General features: G+C 44.3%; 1 protein-coding gene across 6 annotated transcripts in view; it reads left to right on the top strand.

The window, feature by feature from the left end:
• The window catches only part of AHCYL2 (adenosylhomocysteinase like 2), a 206,846-nt gene extending 183,497 nt beyond the window's left edge, over positions 1-23,349 (top strand). For all 6 annotated transcript variants that reach the window (XM_075345364.1, XM_075345367.1, XM_075345365.1 and 3 more), the window contains exons 16-17: positions 16,851-16,971; positions 19,605-23,349. In XM_075345364.1, coding sequence (XP_075201479.1) covers positions 16,851-16,971; positions 19,605-19,611 — 128 coding nt within the window. In that variant the 3' untranslated portion in view covers positions 19,612-23,349. The remainder of the gene's footprint in view (positions 1-16,850; positions 16,972-19,604) is intronic.
• The last annotated feature ends 3,152 nt before the right edge of the window (positions 23,350-26,501 follow it).

Raw genomic sequence — 26,501 nt, 5'->3', positions numbered from 1 at the left:
GTCTGAGCATAAACAGAAAAGTGACTTTTCACTCTGCTTTCCCATAGAGAATAGAATGAAAAGAGTCACTCTTCTTGTGCATCTACTGACTGTGGACTAGCACAGTATGGGAATGGGGGCAAGTATAAAAAATACATCGCCGGATTTCCTGTTCCACCTACTATAAGCCCCATGAGTTTGAGGCTCAGAGTAGGGGATAGAACTGTTAGGTTTTAGGTAGAATTAAATTCCTTTTGTTCTTTTCTAGTATGCTAACCTATAATTTAACCAAACTTAAAACCCGGTGCCTGGCTCAAAATGTTGTGTTTATTCTATCAGATTGCGTTTGAGAGCTGTTATGCGGTTCTTTATGTAAAACTTAACAGCAAGACAGTGTCTGTCTTTCAGTGCAGATGGTTCTGCAGCGATACATGCCACACAGTCATTTTTTCCAGGCACTTTACATTTATGAATAAATGTAATCATATGTTTCTCTATAGCCTTCACTTCCTCCCTGTTCCAAGGTATCTTCTTTACAGGTTTTCGGCCTGAAAAATAAAAAAAATATATATATTTTAAAATACCGGTTTTCATATCAATATATGAGAATTGCATGATATAGTATTCCAATACAGCAATATAAAATTTAAAAGAACAAATGCCTTCTGATTTCTTTAGTTTATGGTCCTGCCCAAGCTCTGACTCACTTTGGTGCTGAATTTGTTCCAAAGAAGAAAAAGATTATATATATATAAAATAAATACTGTATATACTCGTGTATAAGCCAACCCCCCTGACTTTTAACATAAAAAAGTGGGAAAAAACTTTGACCCTCATATAAGCCGAGGGTGGGAAATACAGCAGCCTGTGCCCCTCTGTAGCCCCCCACTGCTCTTCTGTAACCAGTATGTAAGTCCCCTGTACCCTCCTGTAGCCAGCCTGTAGGTACCCTGTGCCCTCCTATGCTGGGTTGGCCAAGAACAAGTCGGCACCGGCAGGGTTAGCCGGGAAATGTAGCAGCCTGTGCCCCTCTGTGCCCTCCTATAGCCAGCCTGTTGGTCACCTCCTGTATGCCCTCCTGTAGATACCCTGAGCCCTCCTACAGTCCTCCTGTGCTGGGTCGGCTGAGAACAAGCCAGCACCAGCAGGGTCGGCCAGGAAATGCAACAGCCTGTCTGTTTTCTGCGCCTACATAGTAAGACAGGACACAAACCTGTAAATAAAGTAAATAAATCATGGCAAATTTACTTTAGCCATGGGCAGTCCTGCATATACAATAGAACACGGACGGCTGAATAGAAGCGGCCGCGTTCCATTAAAATCGTGGCCACGTTCTATTTATATTCGCCGCTGCAAATACAATAGGGCGCGTCTAGCTCAATAGAACCGGCCATGTTCTATTTACATTCGCTGTGCAGCGAACAATAGCAGCTGTACAGCAAATGTAAATGCCTTGTGTGGCATGGCGCACCAGCGCTTCTCACTAGTGCGCCATGCCACACAAGATTTCTTTTTCTCAATCTGTAAGTTATTGTGTATATTCCACCTGACAGGTTTCCTTTTAAATGAGTTTTTGAGTTTTGCATGTTAATGCAATATCGTCAGGATAGGCTTGAATCTGATCAGAGGGTGTAGAGCCACCATAGCAAGATCTACATTGTGAAAGGAACCCGAAGCAGATAGCTAAATTTACTATGCAGTGGCCATGCCAGACTGCAGCAGCTCAGCTCCCATACTAGTGACTCTGAACTGAGCTAAAGTAACCTGGCAGATCCATTACACAGTGAACAAAGCCATCTGCTTCTGGTTCTGTCAGGGAGACATCGATGAATAGCAGATTAGTGGGAGTGTCAGATGTCTGCACCCCACCAATCAGCATTTTCAACACTAAAGACAAATCGTGTGATTGGTGCATGACCTGAAATGTGTGTGAGTATGTCCCCACGAGCACCGTGACCTGAAAGGAAGAGGCAGGGTGCTTTGAATGTTGGTTATGAAGTCTGGATGTGGTGAATGTCCCCATTTGGTGCATGACCTGAAATGTGTGTGAGTATGTCCCCGCGAGCACCGTGACCTGAAAGGAAGAGGCAGGGTGCTTTGAATGTTGGAAATGAAGTCTGGATGTGGTGAATGTCCCCACTTGGTGCATGACCTGAAATGTGTGTGAGTATGTCCCCACGAGCACCGTGACCTGAAAGGAAGAGGCAGGGTGCTTTGAATGTTGGAAATGAAGTCTGGATGTGGTGAATGTCCCCACTTGGTGCATGACCTGAAATGTGTGTATGTCCCCGCGAGCACCGTGACCTGAAAGGAAGAGGCAGGGTGCTTTGAATGTTGGTTATGAAGTCTGGATGTGGTGAATGTCCCCACTTGGTTCATGACCTGAAATGTGTGTATGTCCCCACGAGCACTGTGACCTGAAAGGAAGAGGCAGGGTGCTTTGAATGTTGGTTATGAAGTCTGGATGTGGTGAATGTCCCCACTTGGTGCATGACCTGAAATGTGTGTGAGTATGTCCCCACGAGCACCGTGACCTGAAAGGAAGAGGCAGGGTGCTTTGAATGTTGGTTATGAAGTCTGGATGTGGTGAATGTCCCCATTTGGTGCATGACCTGAAATGTGTGTGAGTATGTCCCCACGAGCACCGTGACCTGAAAGGAAGAGGCAGGGTGCTTTGAATGTTGGTTATGAAGTCTGGATGTGGTGAATGTCCCCACTTGGTGCATGACCTGAAATGTGTGTGAGTATGTCCCCGCGAGCACCGTGACCTGAAAGGAAGAGGCAGGGTGCTTTGAATGTTGGTTATGAAGTCTGGATGTGGTGAATGTCCCCACTTGGTGCATGACCTGAAATGTGTGTGAGTATGTCCCCACGAGCACCGTGACCTGAAAGGAAGAGGCAGGGTGCTTTGAATGTTGGAAATGAAGTCTGGATGTGGTGAATGTCCCCACTTGGTGCATGACCTGAAATGTGTGTGAGTATGTCCCCACGAGCACCGTGACCTGAAAGGAAGAGGCAGGGTGCTTTGAATGTTGGTTATGAAGTCTGGATGTGGTGAATGTCCCCACTTGGTGCATGACCTGAAATGTGTGTGAGTATGTCCCCACGAGCACCGTGACCTGAAAGGAAGAGGCAGGGTGCTTTGAATGTTGGAAATGAAGTCTGGATGTGGTGAATGTCCCCACTTGGTGCATGACCTTGTTGTGGAAATATCTATGAATTCACTAGATAGATAAGTTCTATAGTTCTAAAGTATTGTTCAATGTGTAGTCAAGTCTCTTATTAGATGTCTAGAAGACTGTGACCTTTAACTCTGCTTTCTCTAAACACAAAGTGTTCAGCACATTCTGTAATGTCCTAAGTAGTCTATCTATATTGCCTATGTGGCTATTGTTGGATTAAGACCCAGGATAAGTTGAAGTATAAACACTTAGTATACTTGTTAACCAGTTTTCTGTGTAACCATATCATTTTCTTAGTAATTTCTTTGTCCAATGCTGCCTCCAAAGGTAGGATGCTGCATTGGTACTGTGTACTCATAACTAAACTGAAATTCGTTGAAATGGAGCCCACATGACGAATATAACCCATGTTTATATATACTAACCAATTATCTTCTGTAAATTAACAGATGTTTTGTTACCTCACCATATGATATAATTGGAGGTATTTAACCTCGTCCATTGTAATTATACAATACAACCTTTTCCAAAACTCTACGACATTGTGTGGTGTAGATTTATTGGGCTCGCAAGCAAAGGGTAATGATAATTGCGGACACGAGTTAGGGTACCGTCACACTTTAGCAATGCAGCAGCGATCCGACCAGCGATCTGACCTGGTCAGGATCGCTGCTGCGTCGCTACATGGTCGCTGATGAGCTGTCAAACAGGCAGATCTCACCAGCGAACAGTGACCAGCCCCCAGCCAGCAGCGACGTGCAAGCGACGCTGCGCTTGCACAGAGCCGGCGTCTGGAAGCTGCGGACACTGGTAACTAAGGTAAACATCAGGTTAAAGTGTGACGGTACCCTAATCCTGCTTGTGGAGCTCATTTGCATATAAATTGTGATGAGCAAGCACCAAAGTGCTCAGAAGAGGGCAAGGTGTCCGGATAATACTACTAGCAGGGAACAGCCTGCCTCAAGGTATCCCTGCCCTCTGGCGTACAGACCAAAGTGCCAGATGGAAGGCAAACCCAAGGATACACTCTTTGGAGACACGGTGGGCGGGGACAGCCTGGGAACACTCCTACAGTGTCACTGCAGAAGGCTTTACCGGCTGTCCCTTTCCACATTGACGCACATGGAGTTTCCATGTGTTCCCACCCACCAGCACGTCAAAGTGGGTGGGAAGAACAGGGACTTTGAATTTAGTAGTCCCTGCTCACATTTGTGAGGCGCTGGTGGGTGGGAACAACAGTGTGTCATCAGGGGGTTGGAGCCTGCCCCTGACGCGTCATATGACGCAAAAAGACGCTGCACACAGCCCGACCCGGAAGCACTCCAGGCCAGGCAGTGTCAGGAAAGTGACACCACAGCGCCGCCGACCGGAGGACGGACCCATTGACTGCTGGCAGCGTCTGCAGGAGCAGGGGAGTATAATTTATTTTTTTGCCCTGACAGAACTCCTTTAAATCTCTATAATTAAATAACCTAAGTTGGTTTCTGCTGTCTGACCACCGTGCCTACCAAACAGTGAGAGAACTCCACACTGAAAAACTGGTGACAAAATTCCCTTGTTACAGTCATCTTAACATAAGAAATGACACTGGTTGACATCTATTAAAGGAATTTTTCACCAGTTTGATGCTAGCTAAACTGCCAATGGCCATGGAAAGGGAAAGTATACATCTCTGCTTTTAATTTAGACATTTTGCTGCCTTTGTTGTGCTGGTAAAGTCAGAGAGGCTACATCTTCACTGTAATGAGAGATTTCTGGGTATACCAATATGTTTAAAAGCCCTAAGGCTATGTGCACACGTTGCTTTTTTTTCAGCGCGGAAAAAAACGCACCCTCTGGCAGAGGGGAGAATTGTAAACAATGCTTTTTGAGAAAAACGCATCGAAAACGCATGCATTTTTCATGCGTTTTTTTAGGTGCGTTTTTTAAGACTTGTCAGTGTTAATAAAGTTGGTTGAACACAGACCTTTGGAAAAAAAAACCTGTGATGTCATTTCCTTCTTCTCCACATTCTGTTTGGATAAATGGGAGGGCTTGGAATGGAAGGAGCACCATTTGAATTTTGGAAAAGTTGAAATAAACTTCGCGCACCATGTCACATTAGCAGGGCCCCTTGGGTACCTATATGTCAGAAAACCCCCACAAGTGACCCCATTTTGGAATCTGCACCCCTCAAGGATTTTAGTCAGGAGTATATTAAGCATTTTGAATCCACAGCTACTTCACCCAAAATGTTGCTGTAGCAACAATATTCTCACTTTTAGGCCCGTTTCACACGTCAGTGAAAAACACTGACGTTTTTCACTGGCGTGTAAAACACGCACATGTCCCTCCGTGTGCCGTGAATCACAGCCCACGTGGGTTGTCTAAGTGCAATCCGGGCTCCGTTCTCCGTGGCCCGTGATTGCACTTAGTAATCAACTCACCTGCGCCCGCTCCCGCTCTCCATGGTGCTGATCGCTCCCGCGGTGCAGCATCCGGCCGGCGCTGACCCCCGCAGCAGCTGCTTCCGGGTCGGCTGTGTCGCGCATCATGAATATGCGCGACAGTAATGAGCCGGCTCAGAAGCAGCAGGGAGAACGGGCTGCAGAGGACATCGCTGGACGCCGGGTGAGTAAAAATGATTTTTATTTTAAAAGCACGTTTTTTTCTGGCACGTGTTTTACGGACCACACCACTGCGTGGTCCATGGAACATCAGTGATGCCAGAAAAAAATGGACATGTCTCCGTGCGGCAATCACGCACACGCGGGTACGCTGCACGGAGACATGTGCAGTGACAAATCACTGACGTGTGAGCAGACCCATTCATTATAATGAGTCTGCGTATGTCAGTGATTCTGGTACGTTTAAAAAAAAAGCACAAACGTACCAGAATCACTGACGTGTGAAAGAGGCCTAAGGCTATGTGGCCATGATCCAGCGACATGGCGTCTAGTACACAGTGTCAGCCTTCCTGCAGAGATGTGAGTGTTGTCCACGGGAGAACGCAGCTGCCCATGCCCACGATTTGGGTTCAGGCCGCTGTGGACTTTAGCTCTATTCTACCTGCAGAGAACACTCTCGTCTCCGCAGCATAAATTGACATGCTGATGCTCGGGAAGCTGCGCCACCGGTCAGTTTATGCTGTGGAGAAAAGAAGCACAGTGGGCATGGGATCTCCAAAATCCTTCCACTGTGCTTCTACTGCACAACGCAGCGTTATAGACGCAGGGAAAACACTCAGCGCCATTAACGCTGCAAAACCTGATTGTGGGCACACAGCCTAAAAAGCGTCAATGGATGAATGGATGTCAAATATATATATAACGTCCCACCCCCGCCTGCATATTCTAAGCTGGCACCTTTAGTACCTTTCATGTGGCACTAAAGGGTACCTAGCTTAGTATTTATCCAAAAAAAAAAAAAAACAATGAAAAAAATGGCGTGGGGTCCCCCCTATTTTTGATAGCCAGTCAGGGTAAAGCAGACAGCTGTAGCCTGCAAACCACAGCTGGCAGCTTCATCTTGTCTGGTGATCAATTTGGAGGGCTCCCCAGGCTTTTTTTTTTTATTTATATATAAAGAATTAAAAAAAAATAATGTGGGGTCCCCCCAAATTAGATCACCAGCCAAGGTGAAGCTGACAGCTGGGGTCTGGTATTCTCAGGGTGGGAAGAGCCATGGTTATTGGACTCTTCCCAGCCTAAAAATAGCAGGCCACAGCCGCCCCAGAAGTGGCGCATCCATTAGATGCGCCAATCCTGGCGCTTCGCCCCAACTCATCCTGCGCCCTGGTGCGTTGGCAAACGGGGTAATAAGGGGTTGATACCAGATGTGTAATGTCACCTGGCATCAAGCCCAGCAATTAGTGATGTCACGGCGTCTATTAGATACCCGACATAACTAATTGACAGTTAACAAAAGCAAAAAAAATGACAACAAATTTTTATTAGAAAAAACACTCCCCAAATCATTCCCTTGTTCTCCAATTTAATAAAAAAATGGGTCCGCAGAAATCCATTTGGATGTCCTACGTCGGCTCTGGACCTTCTAGAATATGGGGGCACGTTCAGGGAACGTATCCCCCATTTTCTAGGAGGGCAGACCCTCCATTTGAGGAGAGTGGGTGCCAAAAATCTGCACCCACTCTCCCCGGGTCACAGCTGCAGAGTGCGAGCAGCCAGCACAGCTCTCTGAACACAGTGCTGGCTGTCAGCTGCTCTGCTCATGTGACCGCACTGACCGGCGTCTGCTGTGAAGGAGGAGGGGGCCGCGGGGGATCAGCGCTGCGACCGGACAGGTAAGGGGGAATACCGGGGGGAATAGGGGGTTACCTGGCAGGGCCTGGGGGGCATTTTTCTGTCGCATGTCTCAAGGCACATGCGATAAATCATAGGAGCAGGGCGGCCGGTGCGCCACTGTGCGCGCGGCCATGTTGGATTTTTGGGAGGGGGGGAGGGGGGAGGGGCGGGCACTTTGGCGACACCGGGGGCTTTCCAGGACTTTGCCAGGAAGTGAGGTCAACAGGAAACCTCTTGACCTCACTTCCAGGTAAATGCCTGCGTTCTGTGTGCCGACAAAGCCCGTGGACTGCAACAAAAAAGCAGCTCACTGCGGTGTAGCTGCGTTCTGACCCCACATCATTGATTCAATGGGGGAGAGAACGCAGCCACAACGCACAAAAGAAGTGACATGCTGCTTTTCTTTCCGCACCGATTTTTGGCATCCAAAACGCAGCATGTGCACTGATTTTTCGGCTTTCTCATACACTTTGATGGGAAAGCTGAACGCATGCAATTTGCCACTGAAACGCTGCGGTTCTAAACGCAGCGTTTCCGCGGTAAAATCGCAACGTGTGTACACAGCCTTAATCTACCTGCTATAGCTATTAAATAGCAAACTAACCCCTATTCATATTGCCCTCTTAAGGGCTAAAATACATCTGAAAATATTTCAGATTTCGGATCCGAAATTCAGACCCCATTGAAATGCATTGATTTCAATGGGGTAAAACACACGTCCGAATTTTTTTCGGCCGATCCAAAAAAAAAATTTGGATGCATGTCCGAATTTTCATTTTCAGACTGAATTTCAGCCCCATTATAATAAATGTGAAAAAAATTTCGGTCCGAAATGCGGTTGTACTTGTAAACGGAACCGAATTTCAGGCCGAAATTTTTATTTATTTTTTTTCATTTTCCCATTTAATTTACATCGGAATTTTGGATGTCCAAAAAAAAATTTCGGATCCGAAAATTGCGCAAATTCAGACCCGAAATTCGGATCCGAAATTTTTTTCGATGTGTGTCTTAGCCCTAAGGGTGCTCCTTTATGTTACCTGATGTTTCAAAAATGGTGCTGCCTCAGTAACTGACTGCAGTGGATTCACATGATCAGCAGAGACAGGACATAATCAGGACTGGCTATCAACTGGGGAAAGATGGATGCCCTCTAAAATGCATTAAAAAAACTGATTTCTTACCACCATATTTTTTCATTCCAATGAAATTCGTACACGAAGTTCTTAAAATTTTCTGGCTCTCATCGAAATTGATGAGCTCGCCTCGATATTCTGCAACAAAACTCCCTTTTTCGATTTCAGTTTCAGCAAACACTCCTCTTCCTGTAGAAAATATTTATCATTACCTAAGACAGTCATTCTAATGCATGACAATATGAAGGCAATTTAGTTAAAACTTGTTTTAACTCACCTTTAAGGGGATTGATGTATTTCATGGTCAGTCCAGGTTTGTCAGTGATGGCACTGACATAATGTATGGCGTCTTTTTCGGGTGTTATCCTTCGCCTTTTCATTGTGAAAATCCAGTTGCCTATAGCAAAGCAAATTCTACTACTTGTAAAGTATGCAGAAAATGAAATGTAGAGCATATAACATGAACTGCTTAGGAACGCATCATAAGTTAGTACTTAAAGGGATATTGTCATGTTTAGTCATAATGCAAGCCGGACATTTGTTATGTTACCCTGTAATCGCCGGCCTGTTCTAATGCTCACAAGCCAAGATCTAGGCTCAGCTGCTCAGGCTCCCCTTGGCCTTCTGTCTGGGGGCCCTGAGTTATGTCCCAGACACACACGTGCAGTAGGGAATATCCCTGCTGAGATGCCAGGGCTAGAGCACGCGTTTGCTGTGGAGTAGGGGAATATCCCTGCTGAAATGCCAGGGCTAGAGCACGCGTTTGCTGTGGAGTAGGGGATATCCCTGCTGAGATGCCAGGGCTAGAGCACGCGTTTGCTGTGGAGTAGGGGATATGCCTGCTGAGATGCCAGGGCTACAGCACGCGTTTGCTGTGGAGTAGGGGATATGCCTGCTGAGATGCCAGGGCTAGAGCACGCGTTTGCTGTGGAGTAGGGGAATATCCCTGCTGAGATGCCAGGGCTAGAGCACGCGTTTGCTGTGGAGTAGGGGATATGCCTGCTGAGATGCCAGGGCTAGAGCACGCGTTTGCTGTGGAGTAGGGGAATATCCCTGCTGAGATGCCAGGGCTAGAGCACGCGTTTGCTGTGGAGTAGGGGATATGCCTGCTGAGATGCCAGGGCTAGAGCACGCGTTTGCTGTGGAGTAGGGGATATCCCTGCTGAGATGCCAGGGCTAGAGCACGCGTTTGCTGTGGAGTAGGGGAATATCCCTGCTGAGATGCCAGGGCTAGAGCACGCGTTTGCTGTGGAGTTGAACGCTATGTGAGCAGTTCTTACCTTCAATGAGCAGAAGTCTCTTTTTTCAGATTTCAATATCTCTGTGGGTATCTGGCAGAAATATGGAATACTCTACTGCTAAGACCCTGCACACCACTACTGCTAAGTCACATGACCAAGACTGTATCTGTGTCCCTACAACACACTTGAGACAAATGTGTGTGTGAGCCTGCATTGTGGGGTATATACAATATATTATAGAGCTGGGAAGGATCGTTCTAAGCAGTGAGCTGTTCCAGTATTAGTAGGAAAATACCCAGTAGAAGCATCAAACACAGCACCAATACCTCCCATCAGTATCCCACCACAGTGCCATGTAACCCATGCCCTGCACTCCCATCTACACCAATACTATACAGGCACAAGCTAGTATATCTGACTAACAGCCCCCAAAATATGAAGAACGGCCTATAGTTGAGTGTGGATATAAAATCTATGTGAGCAGAGCTAGAATAGAAATCACTGATCGCATTGAAGTCATTCTGACCATAAATCACTATGATATGAAGGTGAGGAGTTGTGTGTTACTGCTGGGAGGACAGGGTTAACAGTGGAATATTAAGGTGCATTTCTGTGTGCAGTGTTACTAGTCAATGTAACAATTCAGTATGAGCTGCTCTTGGTGCCAGGGGAGGGAGATGCTCTCCTGAGCAAGCTAGATGGGGAATGAACATGATATCTATATAGTGTAAGGGATATATATTCCACATACTCCGCTTTCGAGCGGGCCGCAATTGCGTCCCACTTTTGCAAGAACGGACCGCAAATGCAGCCACAAAAACAGCAGCAGTGTGAATGAAGTGCAAATAGTAAATTTGACAAGTCATTTAAGGGTACGTTCAGACGTGGTGGATTTTTCACAAGGATTTGCACGGAAATGCCACTGCGTCCACGCCCTCCATTATACCCTGTGTGAACTGCAAAAAGCAGTTCACACAGGGTGGAAAATTGCCACCGTGGAAAGCAGGCCGCAGTGCGGCAATTTTCAACCGCATCTTGTCAATTTGACGGACAGGATCCGTCCGATAATTTGACATGCTAGAATGGCAGAAACCGTGGCTAAATATCAGCCGCGGCTTCTTGCGGGAATTAGCGGTGGTAAGGAACTACTATAATAGCTATTCCACGCTATTACTGCCATATATACGCCGACCAATTGGTATATATACTCTGGAATACCACCGCATTTAGCGGCCAAAGTCCATACGGATTCCAGACGCCATACACCCGCAGCGTGTGGACGTACCCTTAGACTTAACTCAGATTTAAGGTTTGCTAAGAGGTCCCCTTATCCTTTATATATTACACATATATCATGTTTATTCACCAACTATTTAATCGCTTAGGAAAGTTACTGGAAAGCTGGGTATGTGGGATATATCCATTACACTGTATACTGTACATATATTATGTTCATTCCCCATGTCTCTTGCTCAGTACAGTTACTGGAAAGCTGGGTATGTGGGATATATCCATTACACTGTATACTGTACATATATCATGTTCATTCCCCATGTTTCTTGCTCAGTACAGTTACTGGAAAGCTGGGTATGTGGGATATATCGATTACACTGTATACTGTACATATATTATGTTCATTCCCCATGTCTCTTGCTCAGTACAGTTACTGGAAAGCTGGGTATGTGGGATATATCCATTACACTGTATACTGTACATATATCATGTTCATTCCCCATGTCTCTTGCTCAGTACAGTTACTGGAAAGCTGGGTATGTGGGAAATATCCATTACACTGTATACTGTACATATATTATGCTCATTCCCCATGTCTCTTGCTCAGTACAGTTACTGGAAAGCTGGGTATGTGGGATATATCCATTACACTGTATACTGTACATATATCATGTTCATTCCCCATGTCTCTTGCTCAGTACAGTTACTGGAAAGCTGGGTATGTGGGATACTGTATATCCATTACACTGTATACTGTACATATATTATGCTCATTCCCCATGTCTCTTGCTTAGGAAAGTTACTGGAAAGCTGGGTATGTGGGATATATCCATTACACTGTATACTGTACATATATCATGTTCATTCCCCATGTCTCTTGCTCAGTACAGTTACTGGAAAGCTGGGTATGTGGGAAATATCCATTACACTGTATACTGTACATATATTATGCTCATTCCCCATGTCTCTTGCTCAGTACAGTTACTGGAAAGCTGGGTATGTGGGATATATCCATTACACTGTATACTGTACATATATCATGTTCATTCCCCATGTCTCTTGCTCAGTACAGTTACTGGAAAGCTGGGTATGTGGGATACTGTATATCCATTACACTGTATACTGTACATATATTATGCTCATTCCCCATGTCTCTTGCTTAGGAAAGTTACTGGAAAGCTGGGTATGTGGGATATATCTATTACACTGTATACTGTACATATATCATGTTCATTCCCCATGTTTCTTGCTCAGTACAGTTACTGGAAAGCTGGGTATGTGGGATATATCCATTACACTGTATACTGTACATATATCATGTTCATTCCCCATGTCTCTTGCTCAGTACAGTTACTGGAAAGCTGGGTATGTGGGATACTGTATATCCATTACACTGTATACTGTACATATATTATGCTCATTCCCCATGTCTCTTGCTTAGGAAAGTTACTGGAAAGCTGGGTATGTGGGATATATCTATTACACTGTATACTGTACATATATCATGTTCATTCCCCATGTTTCTTGCTCAGTACAGTTACTGGAAAGCTGGGTATGTGGGATATATCCATTACACTGTATACTGTACATATATTATGTTCATTCCCCATGTCTCTTGCTCAGTACAGTTACTGGAAAGCTGGGTATGTGGGATATATCCATTACACTGTATACTGTACATATATCATGTTCATTCCCCATGTCTCTTGCTCAGTACAGTTACTGGAAAGCTGGGTATGTGGGATATATCCATTACACTGTATACTGTACATATATTATGTTCATTCCCCATGTCTCTTGCTCAGTACAGTTACTGGAAAGCTGGGTATGTGGGATATATCTATTACACTGTATACTGTACATATATCATGTTCATTCCTCATGTTTCTTGCTCAGTACAGTTACTGGAAAGCTGGGTATGTGGGATATATCCATCACACTGTATACTGTACATATATTATGTTCATTCCCCATGTCTCTTGCTCAGTACAGTTACTGGAAAGCTGGGTATGTGGGATATATCCATTACACTGTATACTGTACATATATCATGTTCATTCCCCATGTTTCTTGCTCAGTACAGTTACTGGAAAGCTGGGTATGTGGGATATATCCATTACACTGTATACTGTACATATATTATGTTCATTCCCCATGTCTCTTGCTCAGTACAGTTACTGGAAAGCTGGGTATGTGGGATATATCCATTACACTGTATACTGTATATATATCATGTTCATTCCCCATGTCTCTTGCTCAGTACAGTTACTGGAAAGCTGGGTATGTGGGATATATCCATTACACTGTATACTGTAGCAAATATCATGTTCATTCCCCATGTCTCTTGCTCAGTACAGTTACTGGAAAGCTGGGTATGTGGGATATATCCATTACACTGTATACTGTACATATATTATGTTCATTCCCCCATGTCTCTTGCTCAGTACAGTTACTGGAAAGCTGGGTATGTGGGATATATCCATTACACTGTATACTGTACAAATATCATGTTCATTCCCCATGTCTCTTGCTCAGTACAGTTACTGGAAAGCTGGGTATGTGGGATATATCCATTACACTGTATACTGTACATATATTATGTTCATTCCCCATGTCTCTTGCTCAGGAAAGTTACTGGAAAGCTGGCTATGTGGGATATATCTATTACACTGTATACTGTACATATATCATGTTCATTCCCCATGTTTCTTGCTCAGTACAGTTACTGGAAAGCTGGGTATGTGGGATATATCCATTACACTGTATACTGTACATATATTATGTTCATTCCCCATGTCTCTTGCTCAGTACAGTTACTGGAAAGCTGGGTATGTGGGAAATATCCATTACACTGTATACTGTACATATATTATGCTCATTCCCCATGTCTCTTGCTCAGTACAGTTACTGGAAAGCTGGGTATGTGGGATATCTATCCCTCATCATCCACATTACGAGCCTTGTGTACACTTATATTCATAGTCCACATTATGCAACCCTATGTGCAGTCACCCCAAACATATAAAGAGCAACATACAGCATAAAATAGAGTTGTTTGCTGTGGAGTTGAACCCTATGTGAGCAGTTCTTACCTTCAATGAGCAGAAGTCTCTTTTTTCAGATTTCAATATCTCTGTGGGTATCTGGCAGAAAATATGGAATACTCTTTACTGCTAAGACCCTGCACACCACTCCCACTAAGTCACATGACCAAGACTGTATCTGTGTCCCCACAACACACTTTAAACAAATTTGTGTGAGAGCCTGCAGTACCTCGGTTTGCCAGAGGTGGAATCTTGAGGCTTTTCTGAAGTGTGTATCAGCTTGCAGTACCACAAAGGCACCAGAGAGGGAGTGTACACACATTGAGCACACGCACTCATACACACTCATACACACTTTCTCTTATATATGTGTATAAAGAGGACACTTGAGATTTTGATGCTAGGTGTATAAACAAGGTCTTCTCCATTGATTAGCATTGGCAGCTTTGTGGGGACCTGATTTTTGGTCCCCACGAAGACAGAGGTCCCCACACTGTTGGTGTGTATTCAGGTCCATGTCCCCACAAGTATAGCAAAACAAGTACACACACACACACACACACACACACACACACACACGCACGCACGCACGCACGCACGCACGCACGCGCGCGCGCGCGCGCGCACTGCACAACACACCACACACACACACACACACACACACTGGGAACCACAAACAACTGCCCTAAACAGACACCCACACACACAGACAACGCTGCACACACACAACACCCAACACACAAACACCGCGGCACACACAAATATACGCACATACCGCACAACACACACATTGCACAAAACATACCTCCCCCCAAAACACAACACACACACACAAACCGCGCAACACACACACAACGCTACAGACACACAGCGCTCCACAAACAACGCAACACACGCAACACACATACAACACCGCTCTCACCCCCCGTCACACCCAGACAACACCCAGAACATGTACAGCGCCTACACAAACACTTGGTAACTACAGACAACAACATCTCTCTCTCTCTCTATATATATATATATATATATATATATATATATATATATATATATATATATATATATATATATATATATATATATGTATGTATATATATATATATATATATATATATAAACATAAACAAAAATCATACATGAACTACACAATACGTAAATTCTAGAATACCCGATGCGTAGAATCGGGCCACCTTCTAGTATATATATATAGTATATATATATATATATATATATATATATATATATATATATATATATATATATATATATATATATATATATATATATATATATATATATATATATATATATATAAATAATATATACTGACGGGCGAAGCTCCGGCGAAACGCGCTTGGGTGCAGGATGTGACCAGGGACCGGGCATGGCAAGATCAGGTGGTTATTTTGAGGGGTGAGATTACCCATATTGTCTCAAAAAAGTAGGTTGAGTGGGGCTGTTCGTATATACTGTGCCTTGGATTTGCTCATTTAATCTGTTCATGAGCCACCTTTGTTCAAAATAGTGGAATTTTTGAGATTGTGTCAGGATCTGAGCTTCAATTTTGCAATTGGGCTAATTTATATGCAGTATATACATATGTTTGTAATTACATAAATATAGATCCCCTATGATGATGATTTTGTATAATATTTGGGATGTGTGCAATATGACAAAGTGCAATATGGCAGTATGTAAGGCCAATAATGAAGCACTATAACTAAGCACTTTATATGTATATTTATTTGCTCAATGTAATATTGCATACACATGAATTGGCTGCTCTTTTGATGTTATATAATTTATTCATGTCTGGTTCCACTATATGTATGAATATATATAATTGGTCTAATGAATTTGCTGTATATGGAACCTAGGTCACACTGCCCTGTGAGTTTTTTTCCTTAACCCTCGGATGGGATTATTGTGCCCAACAGGCACTTCTCTTTTACTTTCATTTCTCCCTCCTCACCAGATTTTCAGGAAATCCCCACCTTCCAGGTAGTCTCCTGGCTCTAGCTGCTGTGTGAAACCTGATACCACATTTGGTCTGCAGAGCTTCAGAAGGGCAGATAGACCTGTGCTGTCTTCTCAGGCTCATTGTTCCCGAACACATCACACTTTATAGGGTTGCTCTTGCTCTTTGCTCTGCAAATGTGTTTTTTTCTGGGGTAACGTCAGGATCTAATTCTGAATAATTGTGTGTAATATTTTAGGTGACTTGAAATTGTTTTTTTGCCAAATTTTTCTCTTTTTAATAACCGTTGTGTTATAACTGGGGGCTATTTGGTGGGAGTTTTGAAATGTGTGTATTTCAGAGTTATTACTTTTATGTTGAGTAAATGGGTTTGTTTAGCACCTGATATTGTGTAATGTATGTCTTTTATTCCATCCCTATGAAGGTCTCTGAACACTTTTAGATCACTGAAATTGCAAAAATTAGATAGAGGTATTTTTCTAGCCTGCGCCTGACAGGCACATTATTCCTAAACTCGTTATTAAAGATATTGTTCCCACCAGAGGGCTAATGTATATTTTGATTTTATAAAGCACTATCTGCACTGTGTGTATCCATATAAACATAATTTTTCTACTAATAAAATAAATTGATATAATAAATCCACCTGGAGACTAATTTATATTTTTACATATGCAACTATGAGTCGATTGTAGGTCTGTACACATTATATTGCTAGACTTTGCTGATTAGTCCTTGCAGTTATCTGAGTGATTTGTATTTTTTACCATTTAGATGAATATGTGGCGAGCCTCCATCTTCCCACGTTTGATGCTCACCTGACAGAGCTTTCGGATGAGCAGGCCAAGTATCTGGGTCTCAACAAGAACGGGCCTTTTAAACCAAACTACTACAGGTATGAATGGGGGGTGGAGTCGTTTACCACTTAAAAGGGGGTTCTCTTAATTTGAAATGGACAAAAAGTTGCACAGTGGTAAAAATCCTCTTTCCTCAAGAACTGAGGACTTTCTCATATATTTAGTGTACAGCCCTTACCTTACTGGCCACCTCTGCAGTCTAAGCTATCAAGGGTGGCCGGTTCCGTCAGCTAGGAGCATGCACTTGCAAGCACTGCTTTTCTCTTGTACTTTTCTGTTGCTGAAGCAGCAAAGCTACTTCTGCTTGCAACATAGTAGAACGCATAGTTTGGGCCAGCAGTGCAGGCTTTTGCCAGCCCAAATTATTCATCTTAAGGGCGCGCCTTTTCCCTGGCACACAGAAAGCCAGGAGAGGGGAGGGAGGAGTGGAGTATGCCTTCTCAAAGACAGGAGATAAGTGTAACTATTAAATCACGTGTGAGTATGCCAATATGTCTTTCCTCACTGCCCACCAAACCCATTATGCTAAAGTCATCAGAACCCACTGATATAAACAGGTTCAGATGATTGTTTAACCTGTATGGGGACCCCAGACAGTGTGTGTGGGGGGGGGGGGGGGAGAGTCACGTCTGGTTGTCGTCTGCAGATTGTATTAGCGCCTGAAGGTAAATCATGTCTGGTGACTGCTCTCTTAGGCTATGTGCCCACGGGACTCTGTAACCGCGGAAAACCTGCGGATTTATCTGGATTTTCTAGATAAATCTGCAGGTTTTAGCGAGTACAGACACTCCCCAAGTTATCCTATGGGACGTGGGGAGTGCTGTGTCCATGCTGCGTTATGTGCGGCTGCGGAATATGCTGCGGATCTCCCGCAGCCGCACATAACTGCATGTCAATTATTCCTGCGGAAATCCCGGCCCTCCACTATGGAGATAGAGGCCGGAACTTACGCAGGTAAGTCTAACAAATGTCCGCAGGTTTACTGCAACTATGGATAGCTGCGGATTCCGGGGATCAGCTGCGTGAAACCTGCGGCCGTTTCTGCAGATATATCCGCGGGTACAGAGTCCCGTGGGCACATAGCCTTAGAGAACGCTGCAGAATGAGCACACCTGTGCATGGGAGAGCAGGCTGGGACGGCTGCCCAATGGTTCCACCGACAGTCATGTGTATGGCAACCTTAACTTATCCCTGAACCCGTTAATTTCCTAATTTCTAAAAGAAACCACCTGTCGTCCATAGACTCCCATTTTATTAAAAAAAAGTAAATGTTGACACAAGATAAATTGCGACCAATGCAGATATGGTATACATGCTGTCCCTTTAATAGTGCATGCCCTCCACACTGCCCTCTCCTTTCCATGCCTCTTCACACTGTCCTCCCTCATCACATACCCCTCCTTGCTCTTGCGTCACACTATCCCCCACCCCATGCTTCCCCCTCTCCATATCCCCCACTTCCCAGTCTCTATTTTGTGCCCCTTCACATTTCTTTCATCCCATACTGTCTCCTCACTACCTCCGCACTCATTCTCCCTCACTTTCCTTACTGTCTGCGCATACATTTCTTCCTCGCTCCCCAGTCTGCCATCTTGCTTTCCATACCGTGTACTTAAAAGTCAAGTCTCCCCTTGCTCACATATAGCCTTGAAATTCACCATACTGTGTCCTCAAAATTTCTTCCCCCATTTGCTCTCCATACTGTGTTTGTATGCACTCCCCCCTCGCTCCCTATACTATGTATACATTTCCCCTTCACCCTCTCTCCCCATACATACATCCCCCTTCCTCACCCTCTCTGCCCATACTGTGGCCGCATATGCATTCCTCCCCTCCCTCTGTACTGACTGTGGCCATGTATAACCCCCTCTCTGCCCATACTGTAGCCGCATTTATATTCCTCTCCCATACTGTGACCCCATTTATATTCCTCCCCCCCCATATACTGTGGCCGCATTTATATTCCTCCCCCTCATCCATACTGTGGCCGCAATTATATTCCTTCCCTCACCGTCCCCCCATACTGTGTCATAGACGCTTTCCCCCCTCACCCTCTGCTGTTCCTCTTCGTTGTATTCAGCTCACACTGGAGCACTTGCCACCACCACTGTTTGCTGCCTCTATGGGCTGCGGCACCTGACGTCGCCCTGACCCGGAATTGCTGGCGGTCAGGATTGAATTACACTTGTGTCTGAATACACCAGTACAATTTTGATCAGTGGGAGCTGCTCTCTGCACTGTGAGTCCAACCTGTCAGCTTGACAACCGGACACACAGAATAGCCAGCTCCCACTACGGAGAGCGCCAAGACACATTTAGGAGAATCTCGGTGCGCAGCATCAGGCGCCCCGACAGTGCTCCCATGGAACTGTGCCCGGTGCACATGCCCCACCAGCTCCCCCCTAGGTACGTCTCTGGCAATGAGTTTCCTACAGAAAGGGGCAAGTAACAGATTTTCAAAATGTTAATTTATTGTAAATATGGTGCGGATTTCACCCCTTATGTTTTCTTTTAGGGGAGCATTTATTTACAGTAACACCACCATTATGAGAGGAAAACACCCTTCTGACCCCATTTTCCTAATATACTTGTATTACCGTGGTAACAATAATAAAGTTCTTCTGCTACTATAGCACCTACAATAAGATTTACATTGTGCTTTCTCCCATAGGTATTGAGGGCGTCTGAATACCACAAGCCAGGAGCTGTTGGAAGATGGGGGAAATTCTGGAAAAATCAAATGACAATATGAAGCCTTTCACAGCCACTGTACAGCCAGCTCTTACTACAAGAGCTGGACTTTCTGCCATATTAGCAAACAATATATTAGGGTATTTATTAAAGTGGAGATGCCTAGAATATACTGTGCTAATCACAGATTGCTGGGATTTGGGGCAGTTTGTTTTTAGGTCTTTGACAATTCCTCCCCCCCAGATTTCTGTTGTACTTATCCGTTAACACTGCTCATCCCAGTAGCACATGGGAAGGGGAACACGTTAACAAGCATGAATCCTAAAAAGAATCTTATTTTACATTAACTCACATTTTTATTTTCTCTTTTAATGATAATTTTGAAGGATGCAAAGTGCGGATGTCTTAATGAAAACTGTAAAGTGACATAAATCATATTTTATTGTGGTTTTTAATAGTGAAAGTTTTTTGTTTTTTTTTATTTCCTCCCAGGGTAATGGAGATTTTATTATTATTAATATTGGCCTCCACCACTTCTGTTGCTTTGATGGCTCCAAAAAGTTCCAACACTACATTATAAATCACTAAACTGTGATGCATGTTAGTAGCGACATGATTAAATGAATGCCATCCTTCCTAATGGTCCATTCTTGTACTGTACATTTTGCATTATTCCATGAACCTTATGGGGTGCTGGCTCCTAACAGAATGTGTATGTGCTACTTTGACTCATGGATTAATAAGAGCCATATGATGTGGTACTGAACCTAGGTTGCTCTTGTTGCATGGATTTGTTAATGCATATGTCACAAATAGTGGTGAGCGATCTCTACCATGCTCTGGTCCAGTAGTGATGAGCGATCACTACTATGCTCTGATCCAGTAGTAATGAGTGAGCACTACCATGTTCGGGTCCAGTAGCGATGAGTGAACACTATCATGCTCGGGTCTAGTAGTGATGAGCAAGCACTACCATGCTCTGGTTGAGTAGTGATGAATGCGCAGTACCATGCTCCGGTGCTTGGTACTTCTGACGAGCATTTTGATTCTCGGACGGTGTCGACTCGTTTACCAAGTATAATGGAAGTCAATGTGGAACTCGAGCATTTTCCGGAAAATCTTCCTTTAAAATGCTAGAGTTCCCCATAGACATCCATTATACTTTGTACACGACTCAAGCCTGTCCATTCGCCCAACAGCTCGTTATAAGTACCAAGCACCTGAGCATGGTAGTGCTCACTCATTACTACTGGCACTGAGCATGGTAGTGCCCACTCATCACTACTCGTACCGAGCATGGTAGTGCTCATTCATCACTACTGGATGTGACCATGGAAGTGCCTGCTCATCACTACTCGACCCGAGCATGGTAGTGTCCACTCATCACTACTCGTACCGAGCATGGTAGTGCTCATTCATCACTACTGGACTTGACCATGGTAGTGCTCGCTCATCACTACTCGACCCGAGCATGGTAGTGCTTGCTCATCACTGGTCACAAAGTATAGAACATGTGACAGTCACAAGTCAATCTCCTACCATGGCTCCTGCATTTTTCTTATTTGTTGCTCAGGCTCTGGTCTCTTCTCTAAATCTCTGGAGGAAGAGGAATAAAAAAAAAAAAACTTCATAATCAATTTTTAGCAGTAGATCGCAATTGGGGCTTAAATTGGTTATTGATGAAATGATTGGTTCCCTTTTTCTTCACCTTACTATTGATCTGTGAACGTAAAATGGGATCTTATTCCTGATATCCTGGAGTCTTAAAATTAAAAATGAGTGTAACTTGAGAAACGGACGGCTCCCTTGTGTGGAGTGAATGTCCATAGTGACAGCGGCCATTGTGTACAAAATTGTGACAACTAATTGCTGCTATATTCTAGAAACCTAGGCCTTTTGGTACTACTGTATATGGTACATCTTTGTGCTGGTCATTAACAAAATGCAAATGCTCAGCTTTCTTGCCTGCTTTGCTCCAGTATATGTGCTCCTAGCTTTGCAAAGTGGCTCCAATTAGTCTTTGTTTTTATCCCTCACACAACTCTAAGGTCCTTCATAATTTGACAGCAGTCCTTAGTCATCCTAACATGGGGGGCGCTACACATTCCCTGCTGAAGCTGTGAATTCCCCCTCAATCTGCTCCAATGGGCAGCTATGCAAGCTGCCAGTAGGTAACTTGGAAAAGCCATTTCATGTAGTTATCTTGGTTTTGTCATGTTCTAAAAGCTTGAATGAAAAATTCTTTGCGGACTTTTTTTCATGATTATGTTAATAATCGATTACCTCCATAGTAAGTGTGATGATTCTGTATTTGACACTTTAATTTAGTATGTAACTTAATCTCGAGACATTGTTCCTCTACTGCACATTGCAGTATTCTGCTGCTAAATAACGGCAAAGTTCAGACTGTATTGTGATGTACTGTGCTATGGAGAGTATTGAAACATTGGATGTATGCGGCATAGCTGTATTATACTGTCCTGTAGTTGCATATTTACTTCTACATCAAGCCAAGTATTAGCTTTTTCAGGCTCATCTTTTCTTCCGGAGCACACCGCTCCTCTGCCTCCCAGCTTCCTGGTACCAGGGGCAGTGTGCTTCTGAATATTAACACTTCAGACCAACAGTATGGTCGCACCAGTTATCAAAACTGAGCGCTCTCCCAGGCTGCTAGCACAGGTAACTTTCCCCTGCAGCATGGGAGAGGCGCTGGTGGCTGAGGTTGGTTGGACACAATGCTTCAGAGCGGCATGTGCAGGCTCCAAGCAGCGCGCACGTCTCGCCTAGGTCACCAGCCACTCTGAGATCGCAAGACCTTGGCAGCGAGCTGTACACTAACCTATTAAAAATCCTTCTGTTCATGAATAAAGAGCGTTTTTAATAAGTGGTGAATTACAGAGTTACTTGTTTTTAGAAGACCTTTGCAATTTTACCTATTTTTATGATCATGAAACAACCCCACCAGGTATAGTCTTATTTTGCTGCCACAAAGTGGTAGCAAATCTTTCCTCTTTGACAAGTTGTCGGTCAATCAAGTTGGTAATTTGGTCTGGGGAGTTTTGATGTTTATTTCCCCCATTGTTTAGTTTAGTTTAGTTTTATTTTTGACAGCTTGCTCTGCCAGACACATACACGTGAGGCCAGATAATTTATTGTCTGAATCAATATTCATGGGGATCAAATCACTAGAAACTAGAAATCCAAAGCAAGAAAACCACTAGGCCTTTGCCTTCTTAGATGAATTGATGATGTGGATATACATTCAGATTACAGTTTGGCTTGTCCACTGTGTATACCGTGTGTCGCTGACTCCGATAGAATCGCACCTCCTGGGTCTTAGACACGTCTCCTGCATCTTACCACTCCCGAAGCTTTCCTTAATCAGCTACGTCTTGTTTTGGTGTCTGAACATAATCTTTATAGCTAAGAAATCTACAATACTAGGATATACAGGATACCAGCAAAATGCATTTAACATTCTTTGGGCATTGATATATGAAACCCCCATGTTGCTGCTGTGCAATGCACAGTCCTCTGTAGCCTTCCCTTCAGCAGCAGTGGGGTCTGACAGTCTGCATTTATTGTCCTGTACTACAGTCCGTGGGGATTCGGCGGTCACAGCCGCAGTCTCCAGAGTCTTTTACATTTTAATGTATGAGTGATTGTATTAGATCAGCAATAAGGAATCTGTAATCTTAACCATGAATAAAACAATGGAAAATAAATTTGTCTTAAAGACTTTTTATTCTTTTACATTCATGATGTGATTTCTGCTTTTGTATCCTACGATCTGCATTTATATACTGAGCATCATGTGTATGTCGTCCTCCCTCGATATATGCAGATCGATATATAATCACTAGTAGACTGTAGAAGTTGGCGTGAAACTCAATTCTAGCTCCATCTGAACTCCATCTATCAGGCCACTTGTCTGGGGGCCAAACCATGTGCGCAAACTCCTCATGAACGGGTGCAGGAGATGCCGCCAGTACATGCACTATTCTGGAAAGTTGGAAAGGATAGTGCATGCTGCAATTACCGTACTTATTCACATGGTCCTCAGGTTTTTGTGAAAAATCCTGCACAAGGCTACAATTGACCAATGGACCGCACATAGAATACAGTGGAACCTCGGTTTACAAGTAACTTGGTGTGTGAGTATTTCGCTATAGGAGCAACACTTGCTGTAAATTTATAACTCTGTTTACGAGCAAACTTTGCTGTACTCACTTCCGGTTCCGTACTTTCACCATGCTCTGACCTGCTCTTGCAGTACACTCACGCACGCACGCACGCACGCACACACACACACACACACACACACACACACACACACACACACTATTACCTTCCATTCCCTCACCGGCCTCCTGGTTCTTGTAGTCCTCCGGTACAGGATGTATATCGGGTAACCATCGTGAAGATAGAGGAACTTCCACTGTCAGCGCTTCTCAAAGGCAGTGCACTGACCAATCAGAGACAAACTGCAGCATGGTGTACTAACAGTAGTGTAACAATAACCACACTAGTGGCTTTACCAGTAACGTTACAAGTGTAAATTGATGATAAATATATAGGTAGAACAGTTTTTTTTTTTTTAGTGCAGGTGATTTTTGTTCTCAAAGATTTTTTTTTTCTCCTAAAGTTAGTTTGTAGTGGTTGTGAGGTTCTCAGACCAGGATCCCCCTCACCCCTACTTACTGCTCAGGACACCTGGCATATTCCTTCCCTTTATATTCTAAGGCAGTGTTCCCCAACCTTTCTGACCGTGAGAGCCACATTCAGCTCCGAGAGAGGGTCACGAGCCACATCCACCTCTCACTCCCCCTTACAGTAGTGACACCCAGTGCCCCCATTACTGGTATAATGACAGCCAAAGCTTTTCCACAGAAATCACACTGAGCCAGTATCTCACAGAAGTCACCATCTTGTAGACCTGCTCTTCACTGCGGTTTGCTAGACCTGGTGCTTATGCACCAAGCTGAAGGACAGCCACGAGCCACATATCACTGGCCCCCGGGCCACATGTGGCTCCAGAGCTACAGGTTGGGGACCACTGTTCTAGGCAATCGAATACAACAAAGTAAAAATAAATGGTAAAATCTGATCTGGTGACGGCACACATCCGACAGGTAAAGCTTCCAATCCAAAACTAAGTCATGGGAAAAGCGACAAGTAGCAGGTTCTGAATAATTTACGAAGCCTTTCATTATTTATCTGGAAACAGTTGGATTGTTGATACCAAACACCGCTCTGACGGTACAAACCACACTGCCAATTACCACAGGGAATGTTTGTTTTTTCTTCTCTCCAGGTACTTTGATGTGGTTTTAATTGGGCCTCAAACAATGTTTGTAAGTAAAGTGTTGTGTGACATTGTAGGAAACATGCTGCCACCCACTACTAACCATAAACACTGGAAAATGAGCAAGAACTGAAACTTTGGTTTCTGTGTGAGATCTAATTAAAGGAAATCTGTCACCAGGTATTTGCTTCCCCATCTGAGAGCAGCATAATGTAGAGACAGACCCTGATTCCAGTGATGTCACTTACTGAGCTGTTTGCTGTCATTTTGATATGTTTTCTATATTGCAGATCTAGCAGTTATACAGAGCTCATGAATATGCTGGACTACCTGGCAGCACACAAAGTAGTCCTCTAATGATAACTACTGCTGATTAAACAGAAATTTTATCAAAACTACAGTAAGCAGCCCAGTAAGTGCAACACCTGTGGAATCAGGATCTCTGCCCCTACATTATGCTAAACCAGCTGACACATTCCATTTAATTTTTAAAAGCCGGGACAAAATGAGAATGTGAACGTAGCCTAAGAAAAAATGGTGAGTTTTTGGGTCAGGTTCTGCGTTCCAGTATTTTGATTTTTAAATGTCTTGTGGCCAAATTGGGCAAAGGTAGAACTGGTTATAGAAATTGTTAGGGTGACCTATAACTTGACAAGAATTTACACATTGCTGCTGTTATCCACTGAATGAAACTGCACCATAGAGCACAAGAACTGGCGATCCAAGTATATAACGGCGTATTCCACACTCTATGTTGTGCCACCAGATTCTGCAGGACAGGGGCATTCCATTCTCTCTGGCCACCAAAGATCCCGGGGCACAGCAGCACAAAGAGTCAGGACCACGGTCGGGCCCACGTTTAATTCACGCTGCCTGTGAACGGGACAAACTTTAACACCGATCAGGGGTCCCCAAGCACTTCAGGTCACGGGGATCCACACAGAAAGTGCAAGGAAGGAAGGTCTCACACTCCACAACACTGGTGGTGGCTTCTGAGGTACTCTGGATCGGCTAGGGCCCATCACGGCGGAAACTGGCATTCCAAGGATGACAACTGAACTGTGCGTAAACAAAAACCTGGAACTGCAACTACGACAGCCCGTCATTGCCGGCTTCGGCGCCCAAGGCCACTACGCCCTCAATCATCGTACCTGGGGCCTAGCTTCACCTGAGAGAAGCTGAACTAATCTAGCTGCAACACATCCGCCCCAGAGGGCAGCGGTGGCTAATCCCTGGCCGCATATTGTAGGTGGTGTCACGAAACAACCACCATTAGCCCATCCTCCATTTCCCCTTTTTGTGGACACCTTGGGGTCATGAAACCGGGCAGGGCCACCCGTGACAATCCCATAACCTTCACCGGCCCGGTGACTAGTATTCCACAGACCCTGTGGGGTGACCCAAACGCGCTTCAGGTGCAATGGCTGACAGATCTCACTATGTACACGCGCTTCAGCCGCAATGGCTGACCGATCTTACTATGTACACACGCTTCAGGCACAATGGCTGACCGATCTCTATGTACATGTGCTTTAAAGTACCGTCACACATAACGAGATCGCAGCTGAGTCA

The sequence above is a fragment of the Anomaloglossus baeobatrachus genome, chromosome 4 (genome assembly GCF_048569485.1).
Source record: "Anomaloglossus baeobatrachus isolate aAnoBae1 chromosome 4, aAnoBae1.hap1, whole genome shotgun sequence".
Lineage (NCBI taxonomy): Eukaryota > Metazoa > Chordata > Amphibia > Anura > Aromobatidae > Anomaloglossus > Anomaloglossus baeobatrachus.
This window is presented reverse-complemented; position numbering and strand designations above follow the sequence as displayed.